This window comes from Eutrema salsugineum, unplaced genomic scaffold (genome assembly GCF_000478725.1).
Source record: "Eutrema salsugineum unplaced genomic scaffold, Eutsalg1_0 scaffold_14, whole genome shotgun sequence".
NCBI lineage: Eukaryota > Viridiplantae > Streptophyta > Magnoliopsida > Brassicales > Brassicaceae > Eutrema > Eutrema salsugineum.
In genome coordinates this window covers 2,872,070-2,896,344 of record NW_006256877.1, presented here as the reverse complement: position 1 = coordinate 2,896,344, position 24,275 = coordinate 2,872,070, and the positions used below count along the sequence as shown (strand labels likewise).

Here is a 24,275-nt window from a genome sequence, read left to right as displayed (position 1 = left end):
TAAATATCATTGAATTTCAATTTAAATTATTTAAAACATCTTTTGATGCTTTATGTGATACTAGATCTACTTGGTGCTGTTGTCCACGTTGGACGACTTACAAGGATTAAGGATTACGGACTAGATTGTGATTTTCGTAGATACTATAGTCGAATACGATTTACGTTGAGAAATATCAAGTAAGTATTTGAATCGTTACCTATTTAGTTGTATGTTATTAAGATAACAATATATTTTGTTAATAAATTGTAGGAATGTTGAAATTAGTTGTGTTGCTTTTGGTAACTTGGCTGATGATTTCCAATCACAATGGTGGTCTGCCTGTGGTTTTAATATAACATGTGTATTGACAGACTGGCGTATAACTTACAACAATGGTATGTTTCTAACTATTTTATTAACATTTAATCATGATTACAATAGTTATTATGGTTTAATCAAATATTAAGTATACATAAAATATATGTTTTAGGGGCATTGACTGTTTCTGATGCAAGAGGAATGTCAAGGTTTCTTTTTGATCCCCATATTGTTGAAGTTGACAAGTTCAAAGAAAAGTAAGTACTATATAAATATTTGATATTTTACTAAATGCCAGTAATAACATATCTGTATATATCTATTTAGGTACTTCAAATCCAATAAGACCGAGAACAATGACATTGAGGTTAAAGACTAAGGATATAGTACTTAATTATGTTTGGAGGTTCAACTATTCATGTCGTTTAGCTACAAAGGTGACCAAGTGAAGTAGTCAACGTTTTAATTCTATGAAATTATGTCAAATTCAGTATTTATTAATAAGATAGATTGATTTCATTATTCTCTATAGCTGTTTGCTCATTACGATAGATATATGTATATATATTCGTCTAATACTATATATATGTTTATATTATGTAGACAACATTGAAAATTTAATTAATATTTATCCTGAATTATAAATAACAAAAAACATATCAAGTTAATATACATTCAAGTAATGCGACAGATATATAAAATCATTCTTATAACCTAACTATCAACATACACACAAATACAAATTTAAATTGTATATGCTCTCCAAACTTGAAATCTTTAAAAATAAAACTTCTCGTGCACAGCACGGGTCTAAATCTAGTTTAAAAATTAAAGTTGATCCATGTTTTGAGAAAGAATGATTTGTTTTTTTTTTAAGTACTACGGTAAGAAATAAATAAATAAATAAGTAATGGAATAACACAATTTATTATGTACAGAAAAGAACAAACCAGTAAGTATATAAAGATGGTATGTGGCACGTCTCATTCTCCTGATTTGATTTGAGATTATTGTCATCAATCCTTGTAATTTGGTTACGTGCTATATTATACCATTAGTATTGTTACTAGCCAAATTGCCCCTTGTTAGTACTATATTTGGTTTCTTCGCTTTCCTAAATCTTCATCCTCAACGCTCATTCCCTTTCCGAAACCTCGACCGAAGCCTTCGTCTTGCGAATTGTCAAAACCCTAAATGCCCCTGCAAGTTATGGTCTCCGTTTTCGCCGAAACTTAACCCACTATGCGTGCTCTCTTCCTCAGTTCCTCCATCGACTCCATCTATGGCCCAGTTTTTTTTGTAAATTGGACTTGAGTTTATTGAAAAAAGCAATATTGGTTGGATCATTACGAATCCATAGTTGTGGAACAGGTTTGTTATCAAGGGTTTGTTCTGGAACAGGATTCAGTTGGATGTGTCTCAGGAATTGGATCGAGAACCGCCTGAGGTTGTGGATATTAGGGTTTCTATGTCGAAATATATGGTGGGAATACAGAAAGCAATCACTGAATTCATGGACGCTTGCCTCAAGGAAGACTAACGAAGTCGATGTGGATGATTTGACTGTAGAAAGTGGTTTGTTCAAGTCCTTTGATGAGATTGTGAGGAGGCAGCTTGACCCCATTTGGCATACTCTGAAGAAAAGAACCACACAGCTTGTTTCTGATCTCAAAGAATTTAAGGAAGTTGCTTGACTATCTTGTCAGGTATTGTGCTTTTTCAAAGTACATTGGTTTCTAACGGCTATTTGTTGTTATGCTTATCGATCTCTGTGTAGGTATAATGCTGTGAGTTTTCTGAAGTTGTTGGTTACGCTAAGGGTATCAAAGAGCAACCTCAGAGAGTGTTGGATTACCGTTTAATCTCTGATTACATGCCTGAGTTACCGCCACAGAATCCTTTCCAAAATACAGAGCAGCGATTTTACGTGGTAAGATTTTAATTTGTTAAGTTCCACACTTGGCCGTGAGTTTATTTGATTAACAAAAAACTTGTTGTAGTAGTTATATATGTTTTGCTTCTTCTTGTTGCAGCTGAAGAAATCAGAGGTGCAAGACAATGACTGGATTCGTCTTTATGTGGAACTTGCAGTCGCCACAACTAAGAGGAACTCTATGGATATTCCTGATCTATCGAATTTGGAGATTCTGGAAGTGGCTGTAGAATCCATTCAAGACTGGCCAAGTGTGGGACTTGGCAATGTCTTTTGTGATGCAATTTTCTACATAAGGTACAAGGACGGGTGCAATGTTGATCGCAATGTTGATCGCATTGCTATGGTCAGAAGAATCTGCGATGAGCGCAAGGGATGCTTGAGTCTCTTGGGTCGGATAACGAAATCAGAAACTATTATAGGAAAGAAAGGATACGAAACCGAGTCATAGCTCAGAAACTGTAATAGCAAAAAAGGCTAAGAGTCAGTGTGCGGCAACTTTGTTAAGGCAGGGTTTAGGCGTCTGCAAACCGTGGCGGTTATCTAGTCCGAGGCGGACGCAACGCAGACCAAAACCTACTTAACGCACCATGCGTGCTCTCTTCCTCCGTTAACTCCATCTATGGCCAAGTTTTTGTTAATTGGACTTCAGTTCATTGAAAGAAAAAAAAAAGCAATACTGGTTATGGAACATGTTGCTTATCAAGGGTATGGTCTGGATCAGGTTTCAGCTGAATGTGTCTCACGAGCTGGAACGTGAACCGCCAGAGGTTGTGGATATTAGGGTTTCTATGTCGAAATACATGGTGGGAAGGAAAGTGTATTGAAAGCAGCCTCTACGAAAAGTGTATTTTCTTTTCTTTCTAGAGTCTAACAAACGTTTATAAAAGAAGAAACCATTAAACTAATGTCGAAACGGAAAAACTTGAACGTATGAAAGCACCTATGTCTCCCATCCTTGTCTTATTAACGAGCACATTAAATAAGTCAAGCAGAACAACACGTTAAGAAACCATAACGCTTAACAATCCAAAAGCACATAGTAATTTAGTCGACCATTGATAGATAATTAATTATGGCATTCTGGCTATGTTAGTGTCTTGTGAAGCATTTGCTAAATCCTTTGTTATCATGTTTTTTTACATTTTATTTTTTGCCATGATAGCAACTTTGGAGCCTTTGCTCTTGTAAAGCCTCATCTTTCATCTATATGATATCTACAGTTTGGCAAAAAAAAAAAACTTTGGACGTTTGTCACATTTCTTCGATGTTTTTGAGGTTTAATATCAGGGGCACGCTGCCAACTATATTCTCCAATATTGACCTAATTATAGAAAAAATCATTAATCAATCAGATGCTAACAATTATCAACATAAAAAGATTATAATAACATAACGTTAAAGTAAAACCAATACTAACCTCAAACCCTTTGTTCTTCTGTCTTTCTTCTGGATCCTCCTATTAAATTGTTCATTTTCATACTTCATATCAATGGATAGAAACTCAGAGAGAAGGTGTTGAGTTTTTTTACAGCACCGCCAATGACCCACATTTTCCTTTGTCTTATCCTTCCCAATCAGCAAGAACATGACATCTGGATTTACAGCAATATAGCCTCTGTATTGTGGAACTCCAATATCAAGGCTGTCAGAACCTTTACAGAGGATTACTGTTCACCCATTAATTTCCATAATCACACATGTATACCCTCGTATCTAGCCCCTGTTTTCATCGGGCTACTGTAAATAGTGTCTCCATCCCAACCTTCAAAAGCAGTATAATGAAGCAAGAACAGGATGAGTTCTTAAACGTTTTAAAGTTTCTTCCAGTGTATCATGTTTATATAGCATCTATTGTATAGATTGTATCATCTTCATAGAAAGTCCGCTTCTTCATACAATCAAAATATTCCTGACCCACTTCTTCTCTGGGTATGCCATATTTCAAAATATAGGCTAACCCAGATTCTAATGGAGCTCCATAGCAACGATGATGAATTCACTAGTTGGAGAGATGGTGAATTTCATAGCAAAATGGTTATAAATTTTAGGGGATCATGTAGTGGTGCTTGATTTTGGAATTGAGGGGTAATGGGAAAACTTTTAATTATAAGGGATACATTTTTGTTTTTCTCCAATCAATATTGATAATAGCTAGAGTTCATATTAAAAAAGGTCAGCCAATTCAATCATGTCATATTAAACTTTAATACTTAAATAATGTACGACGTTTGTGCAGTCATCATATATCATACTCAAATTAAGTTATGATAATTTATAAACATTTATTGTTTAACTTTGATTACTTCTTCAAAAATTCTCCTTCTGTACGACACTCTGCAAATTTCAAAAAAGCTTTCGCAGAAACTCTTAACACACCCAGTTCCAATTTTTTCTTTGTTGAAAACTTCTCTTCTCTTTTCCATTAAGATCACTGCAAAAATCAATAGCTTTCTTCGTTTTTGTACGTCTGCAAAAACGGTGAGCAGAAGACGACGTTCATCAATTTCGAGTTCTTCTCTTAGCCTCTTGAGTTTTTTTCTTTTCCATTTCTTTTATTTAGTCTCGATTTTCTCAGGTAGTCGGTGAGAAGAAAATGAAAAAAAATGAGGTCAGCGAAGAGGACTTTTACGTTCCGGTAAGCAAAAACGTGTTCCTCAGAGCTTTTTGTTTTTGTGTTTTTTTTAAGGATCAACGAAATTTCTCCTTGTGATTTTCGCATATCTAGGGTTTGTTGCTTAATTAGAGAGGTCGTAAACTGTTTTTTTTTTTTCGTTAATGCGCCTATTTGACATTGGGGTCTTTATTTTGGTGTTCGTTTTGTTGAGATAGGCTTGGAATTTGCTCAGTATTGCTATCTTCAACATCAGTTACATCAGACGGCTATTTTCTGGGAACTATTTCAAGGACGATGATGAATCTGTTCCGTCGTCTTTAGGTAAAACGCTAATCTGGAAGTTTTCTAGAGATGTAGCTCAACTTTCTATATTTAACTAAACAAAAATGATAACACTGGCGAATGATTTTGAAACAGATGTGAATCTTAAGAAGCTAATGCCTATGGACCATGGACGATGAATCACGCCGATTGATTGACTGGATGGAGAAAGGTTTTTCTTCGATTTTGACATTCCACCGATTGATTTTAACTTCTGTATCTTCCTCGTGAATAGGATTCTTGGTGTCTACGATGCGCTGCAGAGGAAATGAAATACTTGAAGACGCTCATTTTCTGCATATGTGAAACAGTACATGGTCCCGCCATTGAAGAATATTCATGTAAGTTTTGGCAAGTTGATGGATTAGCGTGATAAAAGTGTGCTTCTCTAGTCTGATACCTACCTCACATCTCCCTGATTTATATATATATATATATATATATATATATATATATAATAGAAACTGTATAAATTAATATTTGATGCATTAATAAATATTATAAATTAATAATTTTTCATAGTCTCGAATTATGCCAGTTCTAGGAGCACATGATGTATGGGAGATTGTCGAGAAAGACATCACTGAACCGGAGGATGATGGGAGTTTATCTCAAACTCAAAGGAATAGTTTGAGAGACTCAAGGAAGAGAGACAAGAAAGCTCTCTGTCTTATTTATCAAGGACTAGATGAAGACACGTTCGAGAAAGTCGCGGGTGCAAAGACGGCTAAAGAAGCATGGGAGAAGCTTCGAACTTCTTACAAAGGAGCATAGCAAGTTAAGAAGGTACGTCTTCAAACTTTAAGAGGAGAATTTGAAGCCTTGCAAATGAAAAAAAGGTGAACTTGTCTCAGATTATTTCTTAAGAGTTCTGATGGTCACTAACAACTTTAAAAGAAACGGCGAGAAGTTAGACGAGGTGAGAATCATGGAGAAAGTCCTTAGATCGTTGGATTCAAAATTTGAGCATATTGTCACCGTCATTGAAGAGACAAAAGATTTAGAGACTATGACAATGGAGCAACTTCTTGGTCTTAGGAGAAAAGAAGAAGAAGGAAGACATCACAGAGCAAGTACTTAGATGCAGATTGATCAAGCAAAAGAAGAAAGCGGACGAAGTCATCCAAGACGAGGTGGCGGTCAAATCCGGGGACGAGGTCGTGGATATGTACATGGACGTGGCTGGAGGACCTATGAAGACAACAACCAAAGAGGAGAGAGCTCATTAAGAGGTTGTGGGAGAAGAAGCCCAAAATCAAGGTTTAATAAGCCAAGCATTAAATGCTACAATTGTGGGAAGCTTGGTCATTATGCTTCTGAATGCAAATTTCCAAACAAGAATAGTTGAAGAGAAGTCTAACTATGTTGAAGAAATAAGCCAAGAAGATGATATGTTATTGATGGCTTACAAGAAAGATGAACAAGAAGAGGTTCACAAGTGGTACCTTGATAGTGGTGCGAGCAATCATATGTGCGGAAAAAGAAGCATGTTCGTAGAGCTTGATGAATCGGTGAAATGAGATGTGGCTTTGGGAGATGAATCAAAGATGGAGGTGAAAGGTAAAGGAAATATTCTCATCAGATTGAAGAATGGAGACCATCAATTTATCTCCAACGTGTATTATATTTTAACCATGAAGACCAATATATTAAGCCTTGGACAACTCTTAAAGAAAGGTTATGATATTTGATTAAAGGATAATAGCCTTTCTATAAGAGACCAAGCAAACAAGCTCATTACAAAGGTGCCAATGACAAAGAATAAAATGTTTGTTCTTAACATTCAAAATGACATGGCACAATGTCTCAAGATGTGCTACAAGGAGGAGTCTTGGCTTTGGCATCTTCGATTTGGGCATCTTAACTTTGGAGGATTAGAGCTACTTTCCAAGAAAGAAATGGTGAGAGGATTGCCCTGTATCAACCATCCAAAGCAAGTGTGTGAAGGATGTCTACTTGGAAAGCAATTCAAAATGAGCTTTCCAAAGGAGTCAGAAACAAGAGCGCGGAAGCCATTGGAACTCATACACACCGACGTATGTGGCCCGATCAAACCAATATCACTCGGTAAAAGTAACTACTTCCTTCTCTTTATTGATGATTATTCAAGAAAGACATGGCTTTACTTTTTGAAAGAAAAATCAGAAGTGTTTGAAAAATTCAAAAGGTTCAAAGCCCATGTCGAGAAGGAAAATTGGCCTTGTGATCAAAGCCATGAGATCTGATCGTGGAGGAGAATTCACATCTAAAGAGTTTCAAAAATATTGTGAAGATAACGGCATTCGAAGACAATTGACGGTGCCGAGATCCCCTCAACAAAATGGAGTTGCGGAGAGGAAAAACCGGACGATCCTTGAGATGGCAAGGAGCATGCTCAAAAGTAAGAAACTACCAAAGGAGTTGTGGGCAGAAGCAGTTGCATGCGCGGTTTATCTTTCAAATCGATCTCCAACAAGAAGCGTTTCAGGAAAACCACCACAAGAAGTTTGGAGCGGAAGGAAGCCTGGTGTTTCTCATCTAAGAGTCTTCGGAATCCTTGCTCACGCTCATGTATCGGACGAAAAACGGAGCAAACTAGATGACAAAAGTGAGAAGTACATTTTCATTGGTTATGATGAGTACTCAAAGGGCTACAAGCTTTACAATCCCAATACAAAGAAGACAATCATCAGTCGAAATGTCATCTTTGATGAAGAAAGAGAATGGGATTGGAGATCAAATGGTGAAGATTATAACTTTTTTCCACATTTTGAAGAAGATGAATTGGAGGAACGAAGAGAGGAGCCCATTACCCCACCAACTTCACCAACAACGAGTTCTCAAGAAGATGAAAGTTCAAGTGAAAGAACTCCACGTTTCCGAAGTTTGCAAGAACTCTATGAGGTAACTGAAAATCAAGACAATCTTACTCTATTTTGCTTATTTGCGGATTGCGAGCCCATGAATTTTGAAGAAGCTATAGAGAAGAAGAAATGGAGAAATGCAATGGATGAAGAGATCAAGGCTATTCAAAAGAATGAGACATGGGAGTTAGCTTCACTTCCAAATGGGCATAAGGCGATTGGTGTGAAGTGGGTATATAAAGAAAAGAAGAACTCTAAAGGAGAAGTTGAAACATATAAGGCAAGATTGGTGGCAAAGGGCTATATTCAAAGAGCGGGAATTGACTATGATGAGGTATTCGCTCCCGTTGCTCGTCTAGAAACGGATAGGTTAATCATTTCATTGGCAGCTCAAAACAAGTGGAGGATACATCAAATGGATGTCAAATCAGCCTTCTTAAATGGAGAACTTGAAGAAGAAGTTTATATAGAGCAACCACAAGGCTACATAATCAAGGGAAAAGAAGACAAAGTCTTGAGGTTAAAGAAGGCACTATATGGGTTAAAACAAGCACCAAGAGCTTGGAATACCCGAATTGATAAGTATTTCAAGGAGAAAAACTTCATCAAGTGTCCATATGAGCATGCACTCTATATCAAAACTCAAAATGATGATATATTGATTGCATGCTTGTATGTAGACGACTTGATATTCACTGGTGGTAATTCAAACATGTTCGGGGAGTTAAAAAAAGACATGGCGAATGAGTTTGAGATGACTGATATTGGATTAATGTCTTACTACCTTGGAATTGAAGTAAAACAAGAAGATCATGGAATCTTCATTACTCAAGAAGGCTATGCTAAAGAAGTGCTCAAGAAATTCAAGATGGATGATTCTAATCCCGTATGCACGCCAATGGAATGTGGAGGCATGTTGTCAAAGAAAGAAGAAGGAGAAACTATTGATCCTACACTCTTTAAGAGTTTGGTTGGAAGTCTTCGCTATTTAACGTGCACGAGATCTGACATCTTATATGCGGTTGGAGTCGTGAGTCGCTATATGGAGCATCCTACAACAACTCATTTCAAGGCAGCTAAAAGGATTCTTCGCTATATCAAAGGTACCATAAACTTTGGCTTGTATTACTATGTTTCTGACGAATACAAGCTTGTTGGATATAGCGATAGCGACTAGGGTGGAGATGTAGATGACCGGAAAAGCACTAGTGGCTTTGTGTTCTTTATTGGAGATACAGCCTTCACATGGATGTCGAAGAAGCAACCGATTTTCACCCTTTCTTCGTGTGAAGCAGAGTACGTAGCGCCTACATCATGTGTTTGCCATGCAATTTGGTTACGAAACCTATTAAGGGAGATGAGTTTGCCACAAGAGGAGCCAACAGAGATCTTTGTGGATAACAAGTCATCAATAGCATTGGCAAAGAATCCTGTCTTCCATGATCGAAGTAAACACATTGACACTCGCTATCATTACATTAGAGAGTGTGTCACAAACAGGGATTTGCAATTGGAGTATGTGAAGACGAACGACCAAGTAGCCAATATATTTACCAAGCCACTTAAGCGTGAAGACTTTATCAAAATGAGGAGCTTGCTTGGAGTGCAAAATCAAGTTTAAGAGGGGGTGTTGAAAGTTAAACTTGATTTTGGATTAAAGTTAAGTATTGGGCTAATGATCCAATAACTATTTGTTGGATCTAACTTCTAGAAACTCTCTAGAATCATCTTCATATTTTTCCACTTCCTTAAAAGTTCTAGAAAGTAATAATCTAGATATTTGTATGAAATATCTAGAGATTAGATTAAAATATTAGAGATATTTTGTAACATGGAGGCTATAAATACCTCCATCGATGTTTTATGTTGTTGTTCTAAGAATTCTAAAAGCAATAAAACCTTTTTCTTCCTAAAAGTTTCTGTTCTCTCCAAAACACTTAAACACTTTCTTTTATCACCTTAAAATATTTATTCCCAACAGATTTGATATTTGGGACTGTAACCTCCTGTACTTTGCAACAAAATAGAAGGATATGCAGCATATACAAAGCTGCCAACTTGATTTGAGTTTTTCTCCATATATGTATATTCTACCAAAAAGTGAATTTAATTTTATCGATCAGGAACAAAAAGCTGGATTCGTAAATTTATATTGTTCAATATGTTTGGTCTAATGTTGCCTGTGTTGATTTGATATGTAAAAGTGTTGACTTGATGTGTAACTTAATAAATAAAAAAAAAAAATTTTTTTTTAACTTTTAACCAGAAGGTTGGAAGTTATTAATCCATATTTGCTAGTTTATTACTCGCTTAAATATATAAAATACTCTTAAAATTATTTTTTGACGAATGTACTCTTATACCTTTTAGATCAGCACGTCCTAGATACAAATACTATTAACTACTACGGTTTTGCCATGTGATCATAATGGCAAATATTTGCTATAAATATTTAAATGCTCAGATGTATACGGTAATACGGATACTGAATGACTATTCACATTTCGTATATATACATTCTGCGTGTACGTATACTAAAAGCTTTAAATATATGAAACTTAAAAGTCAAAACCATGAGATGAGACTGTACCAGGACAGGACCATGATATCTCGAGAATATTGCATAAACACACACACACATCGGATTCTTCTTTTTATATATGCACTTTCACTTATCCATATTGGTACATACGAATGTGTAGGCTGGTGCATGAATCCACACACACACATCTATACACATACAGCGTCCCAAGTTCATGTATATCAATCGACCATATACTACATATATTTAACATAACATATATATAGGCTTAAATTATCACCATCTTAATTACATCACAAAAAATTTGCTTGTATTTTGTATAAATCAAAAATATGTTTCTATGATAATCTGTAAAATTACTGGTAATATCTTAGCTTATGACATGCAAATTTATATGTTTGTTATATATAGTGGTGAAGTTACTGGTGATATCTTACGAGTTACGACATATAAATTACTTTCAGTTATACAATCGAATCTAAAGATTTTAATTAAGAATCAATACAAAAGCCAACATTGACATCTTTTTGTTTAAAAGCATATATATTGCCAATCAATATTTGACATTATGACAAGTTTCAATCTATACATATAGTTTCACACAAATTTATTTCGAAAGCCTCGGTTCTCAAGATCTTCCCACAGTTTATCAGAGTGCCATAAAGTGATTAAGGTTGTTTGAGATTGTGATATATATATATATATATATGAACCTTAGCCACATCAATTTTTCTTAAATCTTGTAAGATCTATCCATCAAGCAATTAGAAGTGTGGTTCAATTAGTTTTGCATTTTCAGTTTGTCACTCTTGACAAAAGAGAAAATAAAGATCGATTCTGTAAGTATAAAATGTTAAAAATGTTTAATTTTCTTATTTCCGGTATCGAACTTCTTTTACGAATGGTAGACCACTAGGAAAACGCCACGTCATCTGATTCTCCCGTTCTTCACTTTCTGCTGTGACAGACTGACGGAAGCTGATAGTAGATTTTTAAAATATTTATTTTATTGCCAAAAAAAAAACGAAGAAAAGCAAAGAGTAAAGTGGAGGACGAAGAGGAAGAAGAAGAAGAAGAAGAAGAAGAAGAAGAAGAAGAAGATCAAAGCCAAAAAACAAAAGAAAATACTACTAACTCATTTCATGTCGGAGACTTCCCGGACTCTCTTCAACTAGCTCTAAAAACTTTCTCTTTTCTTTTTTCGTTTTCTTCGTTTTAGTGTTTTAAGGAAAACGAGAGGAGAGAGAGGGAGGGAGAGAGAGAGAGAAAGAGAAATCGATAGAGAGAAATCGAGAGAGAGAGCTAAGAGATGTATGTAGTGACGCCTCCTCAAAGATCGGATTTGAGATCCAACTGCGATTTGCGGGTTTATCAGACATGGAAAGGAAGCAATGTGAGTTTTATGTGAAAGCTTTTGAATTTCTTGCTTGAGCTCTAGTTTCTATTATTGTTCCTAGTATTGGGTAGAAATTCTCAGTCACTGGGTTCAGATTAGTCTGTTCCAATCTTGTCTAGCTCAAAACTGGGACTTAAGGTTTGTGTTACATGTGACGCTTTAAGGGTAATTGTCTACAGTCCAAGCTTTCAATGTCGTAGTGCAAAATTAAGAAGCTTTTCTGTTTCAGGTGACTACACTGTGAATAAAAATCTTAGCTTTAACCAACAACTTAGGGTTTCTCGACGGAATTAGCTCGAGGACTGATTGATTTAATTGGATCGCTTATTCTTCCAACGGTTATAAACTTGATACTTTTGTATGTATTGAGGTTATGTCTTTGACTGCCACAACCAAAAATATTTGACACAAAGATGAAATCTAGTTTAGTAGTAAATAGGTTGGATGAAACACTCTCAAGTTAGACCCCAAAGCCTTTCTATTGACTTGCTAACTTTACTTCCAAAAATTTCTGCAGATATTTTGTCTTCAAGGAAGGTTTATTTTTGGGCCAGACGTAAGATCACTTGGTCTGACCATAAGTCTCATTGTGGTCCCTGTTACAATCTTCTGCATCTTCGTCGCTAGCAAGCTAATTGAAGACTTCTCTGATAGTTGGGGAGTATCAGTAGTCTCTGTTGCTGTTGTCTTCACCGTTTATGTGAGTACCAACGTTTCCCTTTTGCATTTTGTAAACGTCCTGTGACTAGGCATTAGTTAACAATCAATGCTTTCCTCAGGATTTAATTCTTCTGATGCTTACCTCCGCAAGAGATCCAGGGATTATCCCAAGAAACTCTCATCCTCCAGAGCCAGAAGTTCTTGATGGCAACACGAACTCGGGGACAAGTTTAACTCCAAGATTGCCTCGCGTAAAGGAAGTGGAAGTTAATGGAATCATATTTAAAGTCAAGTACTGTGACACTTGCATGCTCTATAGACCTCCTCGCTGCTCACACTGTTCGATTTGCAACAACTGCGTAGAAAGGTTTGACCATCATTGCCCTTGGGTTGGTCAATGTATTGCTCAAGTAAGTTTCTCACTTTTCAGCTTCCAAGTACTTTGGTTTCTGCATCAGTCTATAATACATATCTCATGTTTCTTTGCAGAGGAACTATCGATTCTTCTTCATGTTTGTCTTCTCAACGACTCTTCTCTGTGTATATGTGTTGGCTTTCTGCTGTGTCTATATAAGGAAGATAAAAGAATCTGAAAATGTAACCATTTGGAAAGCAATGCTCAAAACTCCAGCTTCCATTGCTCTGATAATCTACACGTTCATATCGATGTGGTTCGTTGGAGGCTTAACTGGTTTCCATCTCTATCTCATCAGCACAAATCAGGTAACATGAAACTTTGCCTCTCTTTCTTAGAAAAAAAAAAACACAAACTCTCTGATTCAAGATCTTCTTTTGTTTATGTAGACTACATATGAGAATTTCAGATACAGTTATGACCGGCGTAGCAACCCACACAACAAAGGAGTGGTTGATAACTTTAAAGAAATCTTCTATTCCGCGATACCTCCTTCGAAGAACAATTTCAGAGCTATGGTACCAAGGGAAGCTCCAGTAATGATGCCATCAAGATCAGCTGTTGGGGGTTTTATGAGTCCAAACATGGGAAGAGCTAATGATGAGATTGAGATGGGAAGGAAAGGTGTTTGGGCAATGGCTGAACATGGTGATGACAAAAACGGTAATAACAATGAACGGTTCCATGTTAACGAACACGAGTTAGGGGAGTTATCATCAGGCGTTAGGACGGAGGTGGATGATGATGCACGAACCGATAGGCCAAACATTCCTCCAAGGCACGCAAGCTGGGAAATGTCACCAGAAGTTATGGCCTTAGCAGCAAGAAGAACTTAGAAACATGCCAAAAGAAAAAATTGAGAGGTGTTTTCAGATGTGATTTCAGCTTTGATTTATTGTTGTACTGTGGGTTATACAGTGGAAATCAATAGTTGTAGGTACTCTTTTTTTCAGAAGTTTGTAGTTCAACTTCAGACAGTTCAAATCTTAAAATCATTGTGTTTAATGTATTCTACGATTTTTACCAGTACTTATCTTTCACAGAATGAATACATAACTGTTACTTATTATAACTGCAAATAATACAAAAAAAAAAAAATCTATTTTAGATTTTTCAGACATGTGGACCAGAAAACCAGACCTGTCTTTATTTATAGTGTTCACTGAAGCATGGTTCTGCAACAAAACGCAGGGTTCTAAATTGACTTCCTCAATGGATCTAAAAACAAGGTTAGAGATGAGTCTTCATTTCAGACGAGGACAAAAGTTTATGAACAGAATCAAACAAAGTGGTCAAATAAACATTTAAAGCTCATGCTGTTAGACTAAATCATTTTCACAAGCATCAATTCATTGATTGATATCAAAAAAAAAAAACCTCGGTAGACTTTGTTCTAATTGATAAAGAACTCTCCATGATTATGTGGTCACTTGCACAAGATCACAAAAACAGTAGGGGTTAAGCACCAACATCATATGTAGACTACTCCACGATGTATGATGAAGCAAAAATGAGCCTTTGAGACATCAGCTGTCTCCTTCATCTTTGTCAGAATCATGGCCCTGGGCTAAATACTCATAAACGGAAAACAACAATGAAGTTCAAGAACCAACAAGTTATGGCCTTAGCAGCAAGAATAACTTAGAAACAAAGCTAAGAGAAGAAATTGACGGTGTTTTCAGATGTTTTTTTTCTTCTTTTTTTGGTATGATTTCAGCTTGATTTGTTGATGTATTCTGGGTGTAGAAGGAATTAACAATTGTGAATTTTCAGAAAGTTATGTTGTGTTTAGAAGTTAAATCCTAAACCATTGTGTTTAATGTAATCTATAATTTGAACAGATTACACATGAAAAAGATTTGATTTTATCTTTCACAGAATGAGAAAACAAAATGAATACAGACGATTTACACTGTACTTATAACTGTACAAGTAATAAAAAAAAGCTGAAACTGAGTTTTCAGACATGTGGACCAGAAGACCAGACCAGTCCTATTTATAGTCTTCATTAAAGCACGGCTCTACAAATAAATGCAAAAGAACCCTTAAAGCCTAAAGGCTTCTTCTTCTACTAAGTTGTAATTTAATTTACTCATTGCATCTAAACAAAACTCCTTAAGTATTGGGTTGTAAATTTGTAATGTTTGATAAAACAGTGTTAGAGATGAGTCTTCTCTTCAGACAAGGAGGTTTAATTCATGAACAGAATCAAACAAAATGGTCAAATAAAAATTTATAGCCTTACATTATTAGACTAGATCAGTTTCATGAACATCTATTGACTAATTGATAAAAAAAAGTAATTGTTTTTAACTGAGAACGAAGGTAACTGTCCAGTCAAACACCATGATAGACAAAGACAATAAAGAGAGTCACTAGGATTTGTTCATTCATAAGTGTTATTTGTATGCACATGTTCTAAATTATATAAAAAGACGAAACCATATTTCAATTGAAATGTCACTGTTACTGTTTTAGCATCCTCTAGCTCCTCTTTATTTAGAACCTTGCCATGTGAGCAAAGAGCTTAAAAACCTCTGCCAAAACTCTCTCCTTTAATCTTTACTTTCAAACACTAAATAGCCAAACCTTAGATACCAATATTAAGCAGGTAGGTTTTTCCTTTTGTCTTCTCTTAGACCTACCAAAAAAGGATTTGTAGTTTTTGGAGTTGACTGTGTGTTTGATTTTGGTGTTTTTCTCAGCTTACAGGGAAAAAAACATGTACAAGAATCAGCTGCAAGAGCTTGCACAGAGAAGCTGTTTCAACTTACCATCATATACTTGCATAAGAGAAGGACCAGATCATGCTCCAAGATTCAAAGCTTCTGTTAACTTCAATGGTGAGATATTTGAGAGTCCCACTTACTGTTCCACGCTCAGACAAGCTGAACATGCAGCTGCTGAAGTTTCACTTAATGTCCTTTCCTCTAGAGTCCCTTCAAAGTCTCTAACTGCTAAGATTCTTGTAAGTTCTGTCTTTTCTTCTGAAATTTTTGGTCATATATAAAGTCGTCAACAAGTGTAACATCTCGTATCATTTCAATCTGTTTTCTAGGATGAGACAGGGATTTACAAGAACCTGCTTCAAGAGACAGCACATAGAGCTGGTCTTGATCTACCAATGTACACAAGTGTAAGATCAGGATCTTGCCACTTCCCAGCTTTCTCTTGCACCGTGGAACTTGCTGGGATGAGTTTCACTGGTGAATCAGCAAAGACAAAGAAACAAGCCGAGAAAAACGCAGCAATTGCAGCTTGGTCTTCTTTGAAAAAAAGTGCTCATAACACTCTCTTTCCAAGTTTACATAAACCTTCAGAAATCATCACTTTTCTAATTGATTCCATCCTCTCTTTTTTTTTTTGTTGCTGTGCAGTGTCAAGCTTGGATTCTAAGGGAGAAAAGGAAAATGGTGAAGAGAAGGAACAAGAAGTTGTAGCAAGAGTACTCTCGAGATTCAAACCCAAAGAATTGAGAAGAAGAGAGACAAACCAATGGAGAAGAAGAACAATTCAACAGGATACAAACAAGGATTTGTTGATTGAGAGATTAAGATGGATCAATCTCTCGATCAATGACGCTTCTTCATCAACAACACAGAGACAACACAAACCCAGTTTCATCTCTCTCCTTCCCCCAACACAAAACCAGCCATTAAGACCAAATCTCCAACAATACAAAGGCAAATCAACACAAGAAGCTAGGCCAGAGACAGAGATGATCATCACAAAGGCGCTTCCTTTACCAATGGCTGATTATAAAGCCAGGTTCAACGAATCATCAAACAGAATCAGTAACCGAATCCCCTTTTCCGACAAAGGCAGATTCAATCTCGTCGGAGGTTGTAATAGGCTAGCTCCAGCAGTTCAAGTCAGGACAGTGATTCCAGTTTTCGCAGCTCCACCACCATCGAAACAAAACCCTAAACCTAACCCATCAACATCATCGTCGTCAGACAGTGAATCCAGATCAATAAATTCTTGCTCTGTTCCGAATACGACAGGATTTTGAATCGAAAATTTTGTAGCAGACCCATGATTAGTTAGCTAAAGTTTGTAAAAGGGTTAATCTCAAATTAAATCCTTGTGTTTCGCATATACTCCAGATTATAATAGATCAGTATACTTCCGTCTCTAGATTGTGTTCTTCTTGTCTCTGTTTTAAAATTAAAAATTTGAATTTTCTGAAGCCGACAATGAATTTGAATGCTTGCGTATTGCACGGAGAACGAAAACAGAGAGCATTAAATTTGGGGAAGAAGAAGGAAGATGGGGACATTGGAGGTGAGAAAGATAAAACAATAAATGGGTTTTGTCTTCTGCCATTAATGCGCCGATTGCTCTGCTTCCCACTCTTCCTCATTAATGGTTTGCTGTCTGTAACGTCGGTTCGAGCCAAAATTATTGATACTTCGAAACACATAATTTCCAATTTTCATTTTTTTAGTGAAAAGAACCCAAACTTTTGTTAAGTGACAAGGAAACCCATTCCATTTTTTAAAAAGAATGAACTTGTAATCGTGCAAGTTATAAACATCGAGTATACAATGACTAGTAATTCGTAGCGGTTACGGTAAGTGATGTATCAATCATATAACATCGATAAAAAATTTACGGTATCATCACTGTATTAGTGTACCTTTTTCCATACAAATTAACAAACTAATTAATTATTCTATTATGTCCAACAAAGACATGTGATTTTTGAAATTCTCCTCTCTGTCATTAATTTTGACTAGAGTTTAAAAAAATTTGCATCGCATTTTAAACCTCGATGGATGAATTAGGTAGCACTTAAACCTTGAAATAATTACACTAGCATTTTAAAATTTCAAAATAATTATATTAACATTTAAAACTTTCAAACTGATTATATTAACACTTAAAACTTTTAAACTGACTTTCGAGTTTACACCACAAAAAAAAAGATCGGAACTCATTTTTCAGTTAAAAAGTGATGATGTGTCACTTATATTTTTTAATAAAAGAAAATTATCTATTTATTTCAATAAATCAAATTCTAAAATATATTTTTAGTATAAAAAATTCTACCACCATTCATATTTGGTGTCAGTTATTTTTCTTTTTAAAATAATTTGTTTTATTATAATAATTAAAATACAGCAAAAAATTACAAAAAAAATTTCAACACCATTCATATTTCGTGTCAGTTAATTTTTTTTCTAAAATAATTTTTTTGATTATAAAAAGTAACTGACACGAAAATAATAATAATAAAAATATTTCATTTTTTTGTAAATTTGTTTTTTGTATTTTATTTCTTAAAATAAATATATAAAATATTTTTATTTATAAAATATAACTGACATGTCATCAGTTTTTTATGGGAAAATGAACATTTTCAGTCATTTTTTTCGTGGTGCAAACTTGAAAACCAATTCAGGTTTAAAGTGCTAGTGTAGTTCTTCCAAGATTTAAATAGGGTTGGGCAAAATATCCGTTATATTTGCTTCGATCCGTTATTCGTCTCGATTCGATCTGAAAAATCTGGATATCCGTAATTTTATGGAGCAAAGCAAATAATAAAATTCAATATCCGTAAAAAAACGGAGCAAATCACAAATACTAAAAAAAATAAGACGGATATACGCTCCACTCCGATATAAGTATATATATATATATATAGATAGATAATAATTCATATAAACTGTATAATTATTATATATAGATATAATTTTGTGAATTTTTTTATAAATTTTATTATTATATATAGATATAATTATTATATAGATTTAATTTTCGAAATTTTTATTTTTATTTTAAATTTATTATTATTTAATATTTTTATGAAGCGAATCGGATATCTGGCAAAAATATTTGGATTTTTGGCGAATATCTAGAAAACGGATATCCGGATAATTACGGAGTGGATACAGATCGGAAAAATGATGATCTGGACGGAGCGGATCACGGATACCTCCAAAATCCAATATATACGCTCCATGCTCACCCTTAAATTTAAAGTGCTATATTTTAGGTTTAAAATGTGATTTTCCCAAAAACAGAAGAAAAAAAACTTGTATCATTTTCTTAGCCTCCTCCTCTTAATTATCTTTTACCGTTTGTTCTCTTTACGGTTTATAAGGACTTACGGAGGATGAAATACTTTGGGCCGGAACATTAATTTGGGGATCTACCTTTCTTGTGGGCCGTTACAAACCCAAACATAAGTAATAAATAAAAGAAAAAACTAGTGACCTACCAAACCATACTACCAACCGGACTGGACTTAACCGGCCACTTGTTCGGCTTAGAAAAATGTTAGATAAATTATTTTCATTTTTTTTGGTAAACATGTTGGTTTTATGACGTGGATCGGGGTAAGCAGAAAGTTCACATGTTGCTGGATCTGACCCACGAGCCAACCATAATTGATAATCCATCCAGTTGATGTCAACAACAACAATTTTTTTGTTTTTTAATAATCCAGTTTCGCATTATCTTGACAGATAGATATTCCATAAGTACATGTCAGATTTTCGTGGAGAAAATATTTTAAAAATGTACTCAAGAAAGCTAATTATTATGCTGGTTCAAGAATCACTAAATAGTCTACTCGCTTCAATTTTTAATAATTTATCTCACAAAATGTTTATACAGTTTTAGGTTATTTGCAAATCTGCACTTTCTATACGAAGCTGTAGAATTCTTAGAAAATTTGAACAATGTTGATTATGCATTCTAAATGGTAATTACGTTTCCAATTCGAACTTGCATTGTTATGTTAAAAATGCACTTTTCAAGAAATACTTTTGGTGGTAAATTAAGTGCTCTCTTTAGGAAAACCTTCTCATTTCTTTTGCTTTATCTTTTCTTGACAATGAACAATTACAAAAAGAAATGAAAAATAACAATTTGGTCAAAAAATAACAATTATATAAAATCTGGACATCAAAAATTAAACAAATTTTTGGTTCCACAATAATTTATTTATTTTTTCCTATTTTTCCGTAGGAAAACAATTACAGAATTATATTCCTTCTGTTTCCCTATTTACGGAGGAATCTTATAAATGAAAACAAGAATATTTTCACCATATATATGTTTGGAAAAAACAAAAACAAGATTTCTCAATAAATAGAACAGAGACTGAGCCGTGTAAGATAAAATTATCTCCAATGACTCGATGCCACGTATTAGATGAGAGAACGTACTCTTTGTCGTACCAGATCCCATAAAAGGCGGGAAGAAACTATCAAGAAAGGCACATTGCTGACGTGGAATGGAATATTCGAACGCGGAGATCCTCCAGCTTCTTTTTCAATATAAATACTGATTCTTTTTCCACAAAAATGAAAAACCAGAAACCGTCACACAAAATTTCGAAATCCCTAATTAAATCTCTCTTCTCTCTTCTCTCTCTATACTCTTGAGAAATGGCTCTTCGTACAGTGCTCGTCTCCGACGTCCCTAGCCTCCCGGAGTCTGTTTACAGATTATCCGAAGGTATGCGTTCTCTCTATTCGCCGGAGATTGAGCTCTGTCTCTTCGTCTTTGCTGCTGAATTTATCTCTGAATCACTTTTATTTTTTGTTGTTGATAGGTTTAGATTTGAGCAAACCGAAATCGTTTAGGATGCCTGGATTTTCTGTGATTGGACACAGAGGAAACGGCATGAATGTGTTGCAATCTTCTGATCGGAGAACGAGAGGGTTTAAGGAAAACTCCATTCTCTCGTTCAATTCCGCCGCCAAATTCCCGATCGATTTCATTGAGTTCGATGTTCAGGTTGGTGCTCCGATCTTATCTATCCGACTATGATTTTGATGAGTTGGGTCTTTTCAAAAACCCTAAAAAGGCTTAATCTTGGGTGTATTTTTTTTGTTTTTCGATTTGGGATTTAAATTTGGTGTGGAAGAAGATTCTGATTTCGATCTCTCTTTTTTTTTTTTGTTCATGGGTTTGTGGAATGCTATTTTTATAGTTTCTTAGAATTGATATGAAAATAAGAACAAGAAGATTGAAGGAAAGAAATAAAGAGAGAGAGAGATGGCAATAGAAGCATTCCACAACGAGCTTTTGTGTGGTGTTTCTTTTGTAGGTGACAAAAGATGATTGTCCTGTCATTTTCCACGATGACTTCATCTACTCTGAAGAAAATGTGAGTCTTCTACATTGCTTCTCTTGGATCTTGATTCATTTCTCTCGATCTTGGCTTGACTGATCCGTTTTTTTTTGTGTGTGTTATTGCTCAGGGTATTGTAAATGAGACCAGAGTGACGGACTTGAGTCTATCTGAGTTCCTTCTCTATGGACCTCAGAAGGAAGCTGAGAAAATAGGGAAGACTCTGATGAGGAAAACCAAAGAAGGTACGGTTCTGAAATGGGACGTTGACTTGGATGATTCCCTTTGCACGCTACAAGAAGCTTTCGAACTAGTTGAGCAATCTTTGGGGTTCAATATCGAGTTGAAATTCGATGATCATATAGTCTATGAACGAGAGTCTCTCGTCCATGCCCTGAGATCAGTTCTGCAGGTATGCCCCAGTACTAGTTCCTTTTCTTCCTACTTTTTCTTGTTGGAGCATGAACACTTTATTAGGGTCGAAACATAGAACCATTTGTCAATAATGTATTGTCATCAAATTCAGCTCATTCCGTATTTATAAGAGAAAGGCCTCAACAATCTATTTGATCTGTTTAGCATAATAAAGAGGGTTTTTTCTCCATATCTCTTTTTGGATCAATGTTGTTGACCCTTAGTGGATCTGGATGGATCAAGAATTGTGAGTCTATCATTTTAAGGCATTGAAATCCTTACAGAAAAAAGTTAGAGACTTTCCGCATCAATCTCTTATACATCACACTTACTATTACAGAGAATTTTGCATTCTTTGCCTTAACCGTTTTCCAGCATTAGTAAAGCTCTTAACTTCTTCTTTTTTCTTACATAATGTTCTGTGTGGTAACTACAGGTGGTATTTGATTGCGCTAAAGACAGACCAGTAATCTTCTCAAGTTTCCAACCAGATGCAGCACAGCTTCTTAGAGAGCTGCAAAGTACTTACCCTGTATGTTCCATTCTAGGCTCCAATCTCGTTAACTTCTTTGATAGTTCCAAAAACTTGACTTGACTTTTTCATCAGTCACGTTAGATCCTTGCTTATTTCACAATTTTACTACCACTATCAAATGTTATTGCCAATAACCACACAAGGCTTGTGATCATTCACATTCATACATTTGATGCAACCGCTGAGGATTGTTTTCTCAACTGAACCCAGGTTTTTTTTCTGACTGATGCGGGGAACCAAATCTACAATGACGAGAGAAGAAACTCACTCGAAGAAGCCATTAAAGTTTGCTTGGAAGGAAAGCTTCAAGGCATTGTTTCAGAGGTCAAAGGAGTGTTCAGAAACCCAGCAGCCATTAGCAAGATCAAAGAATCTAACCTCTCTCTCCTCACATACGGCAAACTCAAGTAAAGCTTCTTCAACTTTTCTTATGCTCAATTAAGTTATCTCTAAACTCTACATTTGTGTGCTTATTGCTCTGCTTGATCGGACTTTTGATCAGATTTTAATCTGTTTTAATTATGGTGTTGCAGCAATGTGGGAGAGGCAGTGTACATGCAATATGTGATGGGGATTGAAGGAGTGATTGTAGATTTTGTTGAGGAGATCACAGAGTCAGCGACACTCATGATGATTAGACCACCATCACCATCACCATCACCATCACCATCATCACCTTCCCAGGATGATGTTGCCATTACAAAACCTGAGTTCTCACAAAAGGAGATTGATTTTCTTCTCAAGCTTCTCTCTCAAATGATACAACATTGACGATCATCATCTCTGTTTCCTATTCTTTTCTTTTATCATATATTTTTTTCTTTCGGGTTTAATTTAGAGTTGTAATTTTTATTTTTCTTCTTACCTTTCTTATTCTTATGGGTGTTTTGTCCCAATAGTTAAACTGTAAATAAATCTTTAATTTTCTTACATTTTACATAGATCAATATATGCCAGAGCAAATTACAACTATCTAATAAAACTGATTAGGCGACTAAATAAGACTTCCGAGACCAATAATGAAGGACAATGTAAAAAATGAAACGATGACAAATGGTAGTAATACCAAAAAAATTATCACTAATTTTATAATATTTCATCTTATCTCTTTTTTTTTGGGCAGCATCTGATTTCCATCTCTTCTATTGGATTTTTGCTTTAGTTTTAGTAGTAACAACTAGGTGAATCAAATTTACTAAGAATTAAGAATTAGATTGTGCGTCCTTACGATACTTTTTTATTTTTTATTTTTAATATATTTTTTTAATAGAATTTATTTTTGTTATGTTTTTTTAATTCAAAAATTTTGTTATCATATTTTAACTTTGAATAGTATAGATTTATATATTAGTAGAATAAAAGTATGAGTTAATTAAGTATATATTGAGGTATAATGTTAATTATGAATTTTATTATTATGTAAATTTAAATTTACACATAAAAAAATCTATGTATCTATGAATTAGATAATCCGTCCGTTTAGTTATCTCAAATTATTTTCTAATATCTTACATGTTTTGATAAACTAACCAACATAAGATTGTTATTATAAATGTATAACTTTAACTTGCTCTATCATATTATTATAAAATATAAATATTTACTAATATTAAATATTTGATGCTTTAGACGAATTTATTATAATAAACAATACAATAAGATATTTGTTTACCATTTGTGCTATTGTAAAAATATTATTTAAATTCAAAATTTAAATTAAATCTAATCTGTATTTAAGAAATTCTAAAGTAATTATCTAATTTTTGTAATAAAATTTATTAATAATTTTTTGAATTTTAATTTAAATTGAATCTAAATTTTCGTAATCAAATTTAATTAATAAAAAATTTGAATAATTTAAAATTTAAATTAATATAATCTATATTTAAAGAAATCTAACAATATCTAAATTAGTAACCAATTTTCGAAATTAATTATAATATAAAAAAATAATATAAAAAAAATTATGTGTATTTAGAAACAGGTATTAAAAGTGCTTCTGTTTTAATTGAATAGATATAATACATTTTTAATTGATATTATGCTTAATTATATCCCAATTAAAAATTGAATTATTTGTCTTTGATCCAACCTTTTAAAGGATGCTTGAAGTTCCAATCAAACGACAATTCATTGTTCTCCTTCTTCTCTACCTTAACTATGAAGAAAACAAAAGACATTCTTTTATTTCCTCTTCATCAGTATCACATTCA

The 24,275-nt window shown here is 34.5% G+C and overlaps 4 protein-coding genes across 4 annotated transcripts; all 4 read left to right on the top strand.

Annotated features, from left to right (window-relative positions):
- Positions 1–6,045: 6,045 nt before the first annotated feature.
- Positions 6,046–6,691, top strand: LOC112088570. The gene is made up of 2 exons (XM_024158971.1): positions 6,046–6,244; positions 6,516–6,691. Exons 1-2 carry the CDS (start codon positions 6,046–6,048, stop codon positions 6,689–6,691), a joined length of 375 nt encoding a protein of 124 aa, XP_024014739.1.
- Positions 6,692–11,592: 4,901 nt separating this feature from the next.
- On the top strand, positions 11,593–14,053 carry LOC18022970 (probable protein S-acyltransferase 6). The gene is made up of 5 exons (XM_006405334.2): positions 11,593–11,949; positions 12,470–12,652; positions 12,732–13,022; positions 13,102–13,335; positions 13,417–14,053. The coding sequence occupies exons 1-5, from the start codon at positions 11,866–11,868 to the stop codon at positions 13,861–13,863; spliced, it is 1,239 nt and encodes a 412-aa protein (XP_006405397.1). The 5' UTR covers positions 11,593–11,865; the 3' UTR covers positions 13,864–14,053.
- A 1,485-nt stretch (positions 14,054–15,538) lies between these two features.
- LOC18022969 (double-stranded RNA-binding protein 5) lies at positions 15,539–17,154 on the top strand. Its single transcript, XM_006405333.2, has 4 exons — positions 15,539–15,638; positions 15,733–15,995; positions 16,086–16,305; positions 16,405–17,154. Exons 2-4 carry the CDS (start codon positions 15,750–15,752, stop codon positions 17,037–17,039), a joined length of 1,101 nt encoding a protein of 366 aa, XP_006405396.1. The 5' UTR covers positions 15,539–15,638; positions 15,733–15,749; the 3' UTR covers positions 17,040–17,154.
- Positions 17,155–20,342: 3,188 nt separating this feature from the next.
- Positions 20,343–23,020, top strand: LOC18022968 (glycerophosphodiester phosphodiesterase GDPD2). The gene is made up of 7 exons (XM_006405332.2): positions 20,343–20,494; positions 20,592–20,776; positions 21,090–21,149; positions 21,244–21,525; positions 21,964–22,059; positions 22,273–22,469; positions 22,596–23,020. Exons 1-7 carry the CDS (start codon positions 20,425–20,427, stop codon positions 22,831–22,833), a joined length of 1,128 nt encoding a protein of 375 aa, XP_006405395.1. The 5' UTR covers positions 20,343–20,424; the 3' UTR covers positions 22,834–23,020.
- The last annotated feature ends 1,255 nt before the right edge of the window (positions 23,021–24,275 follow it).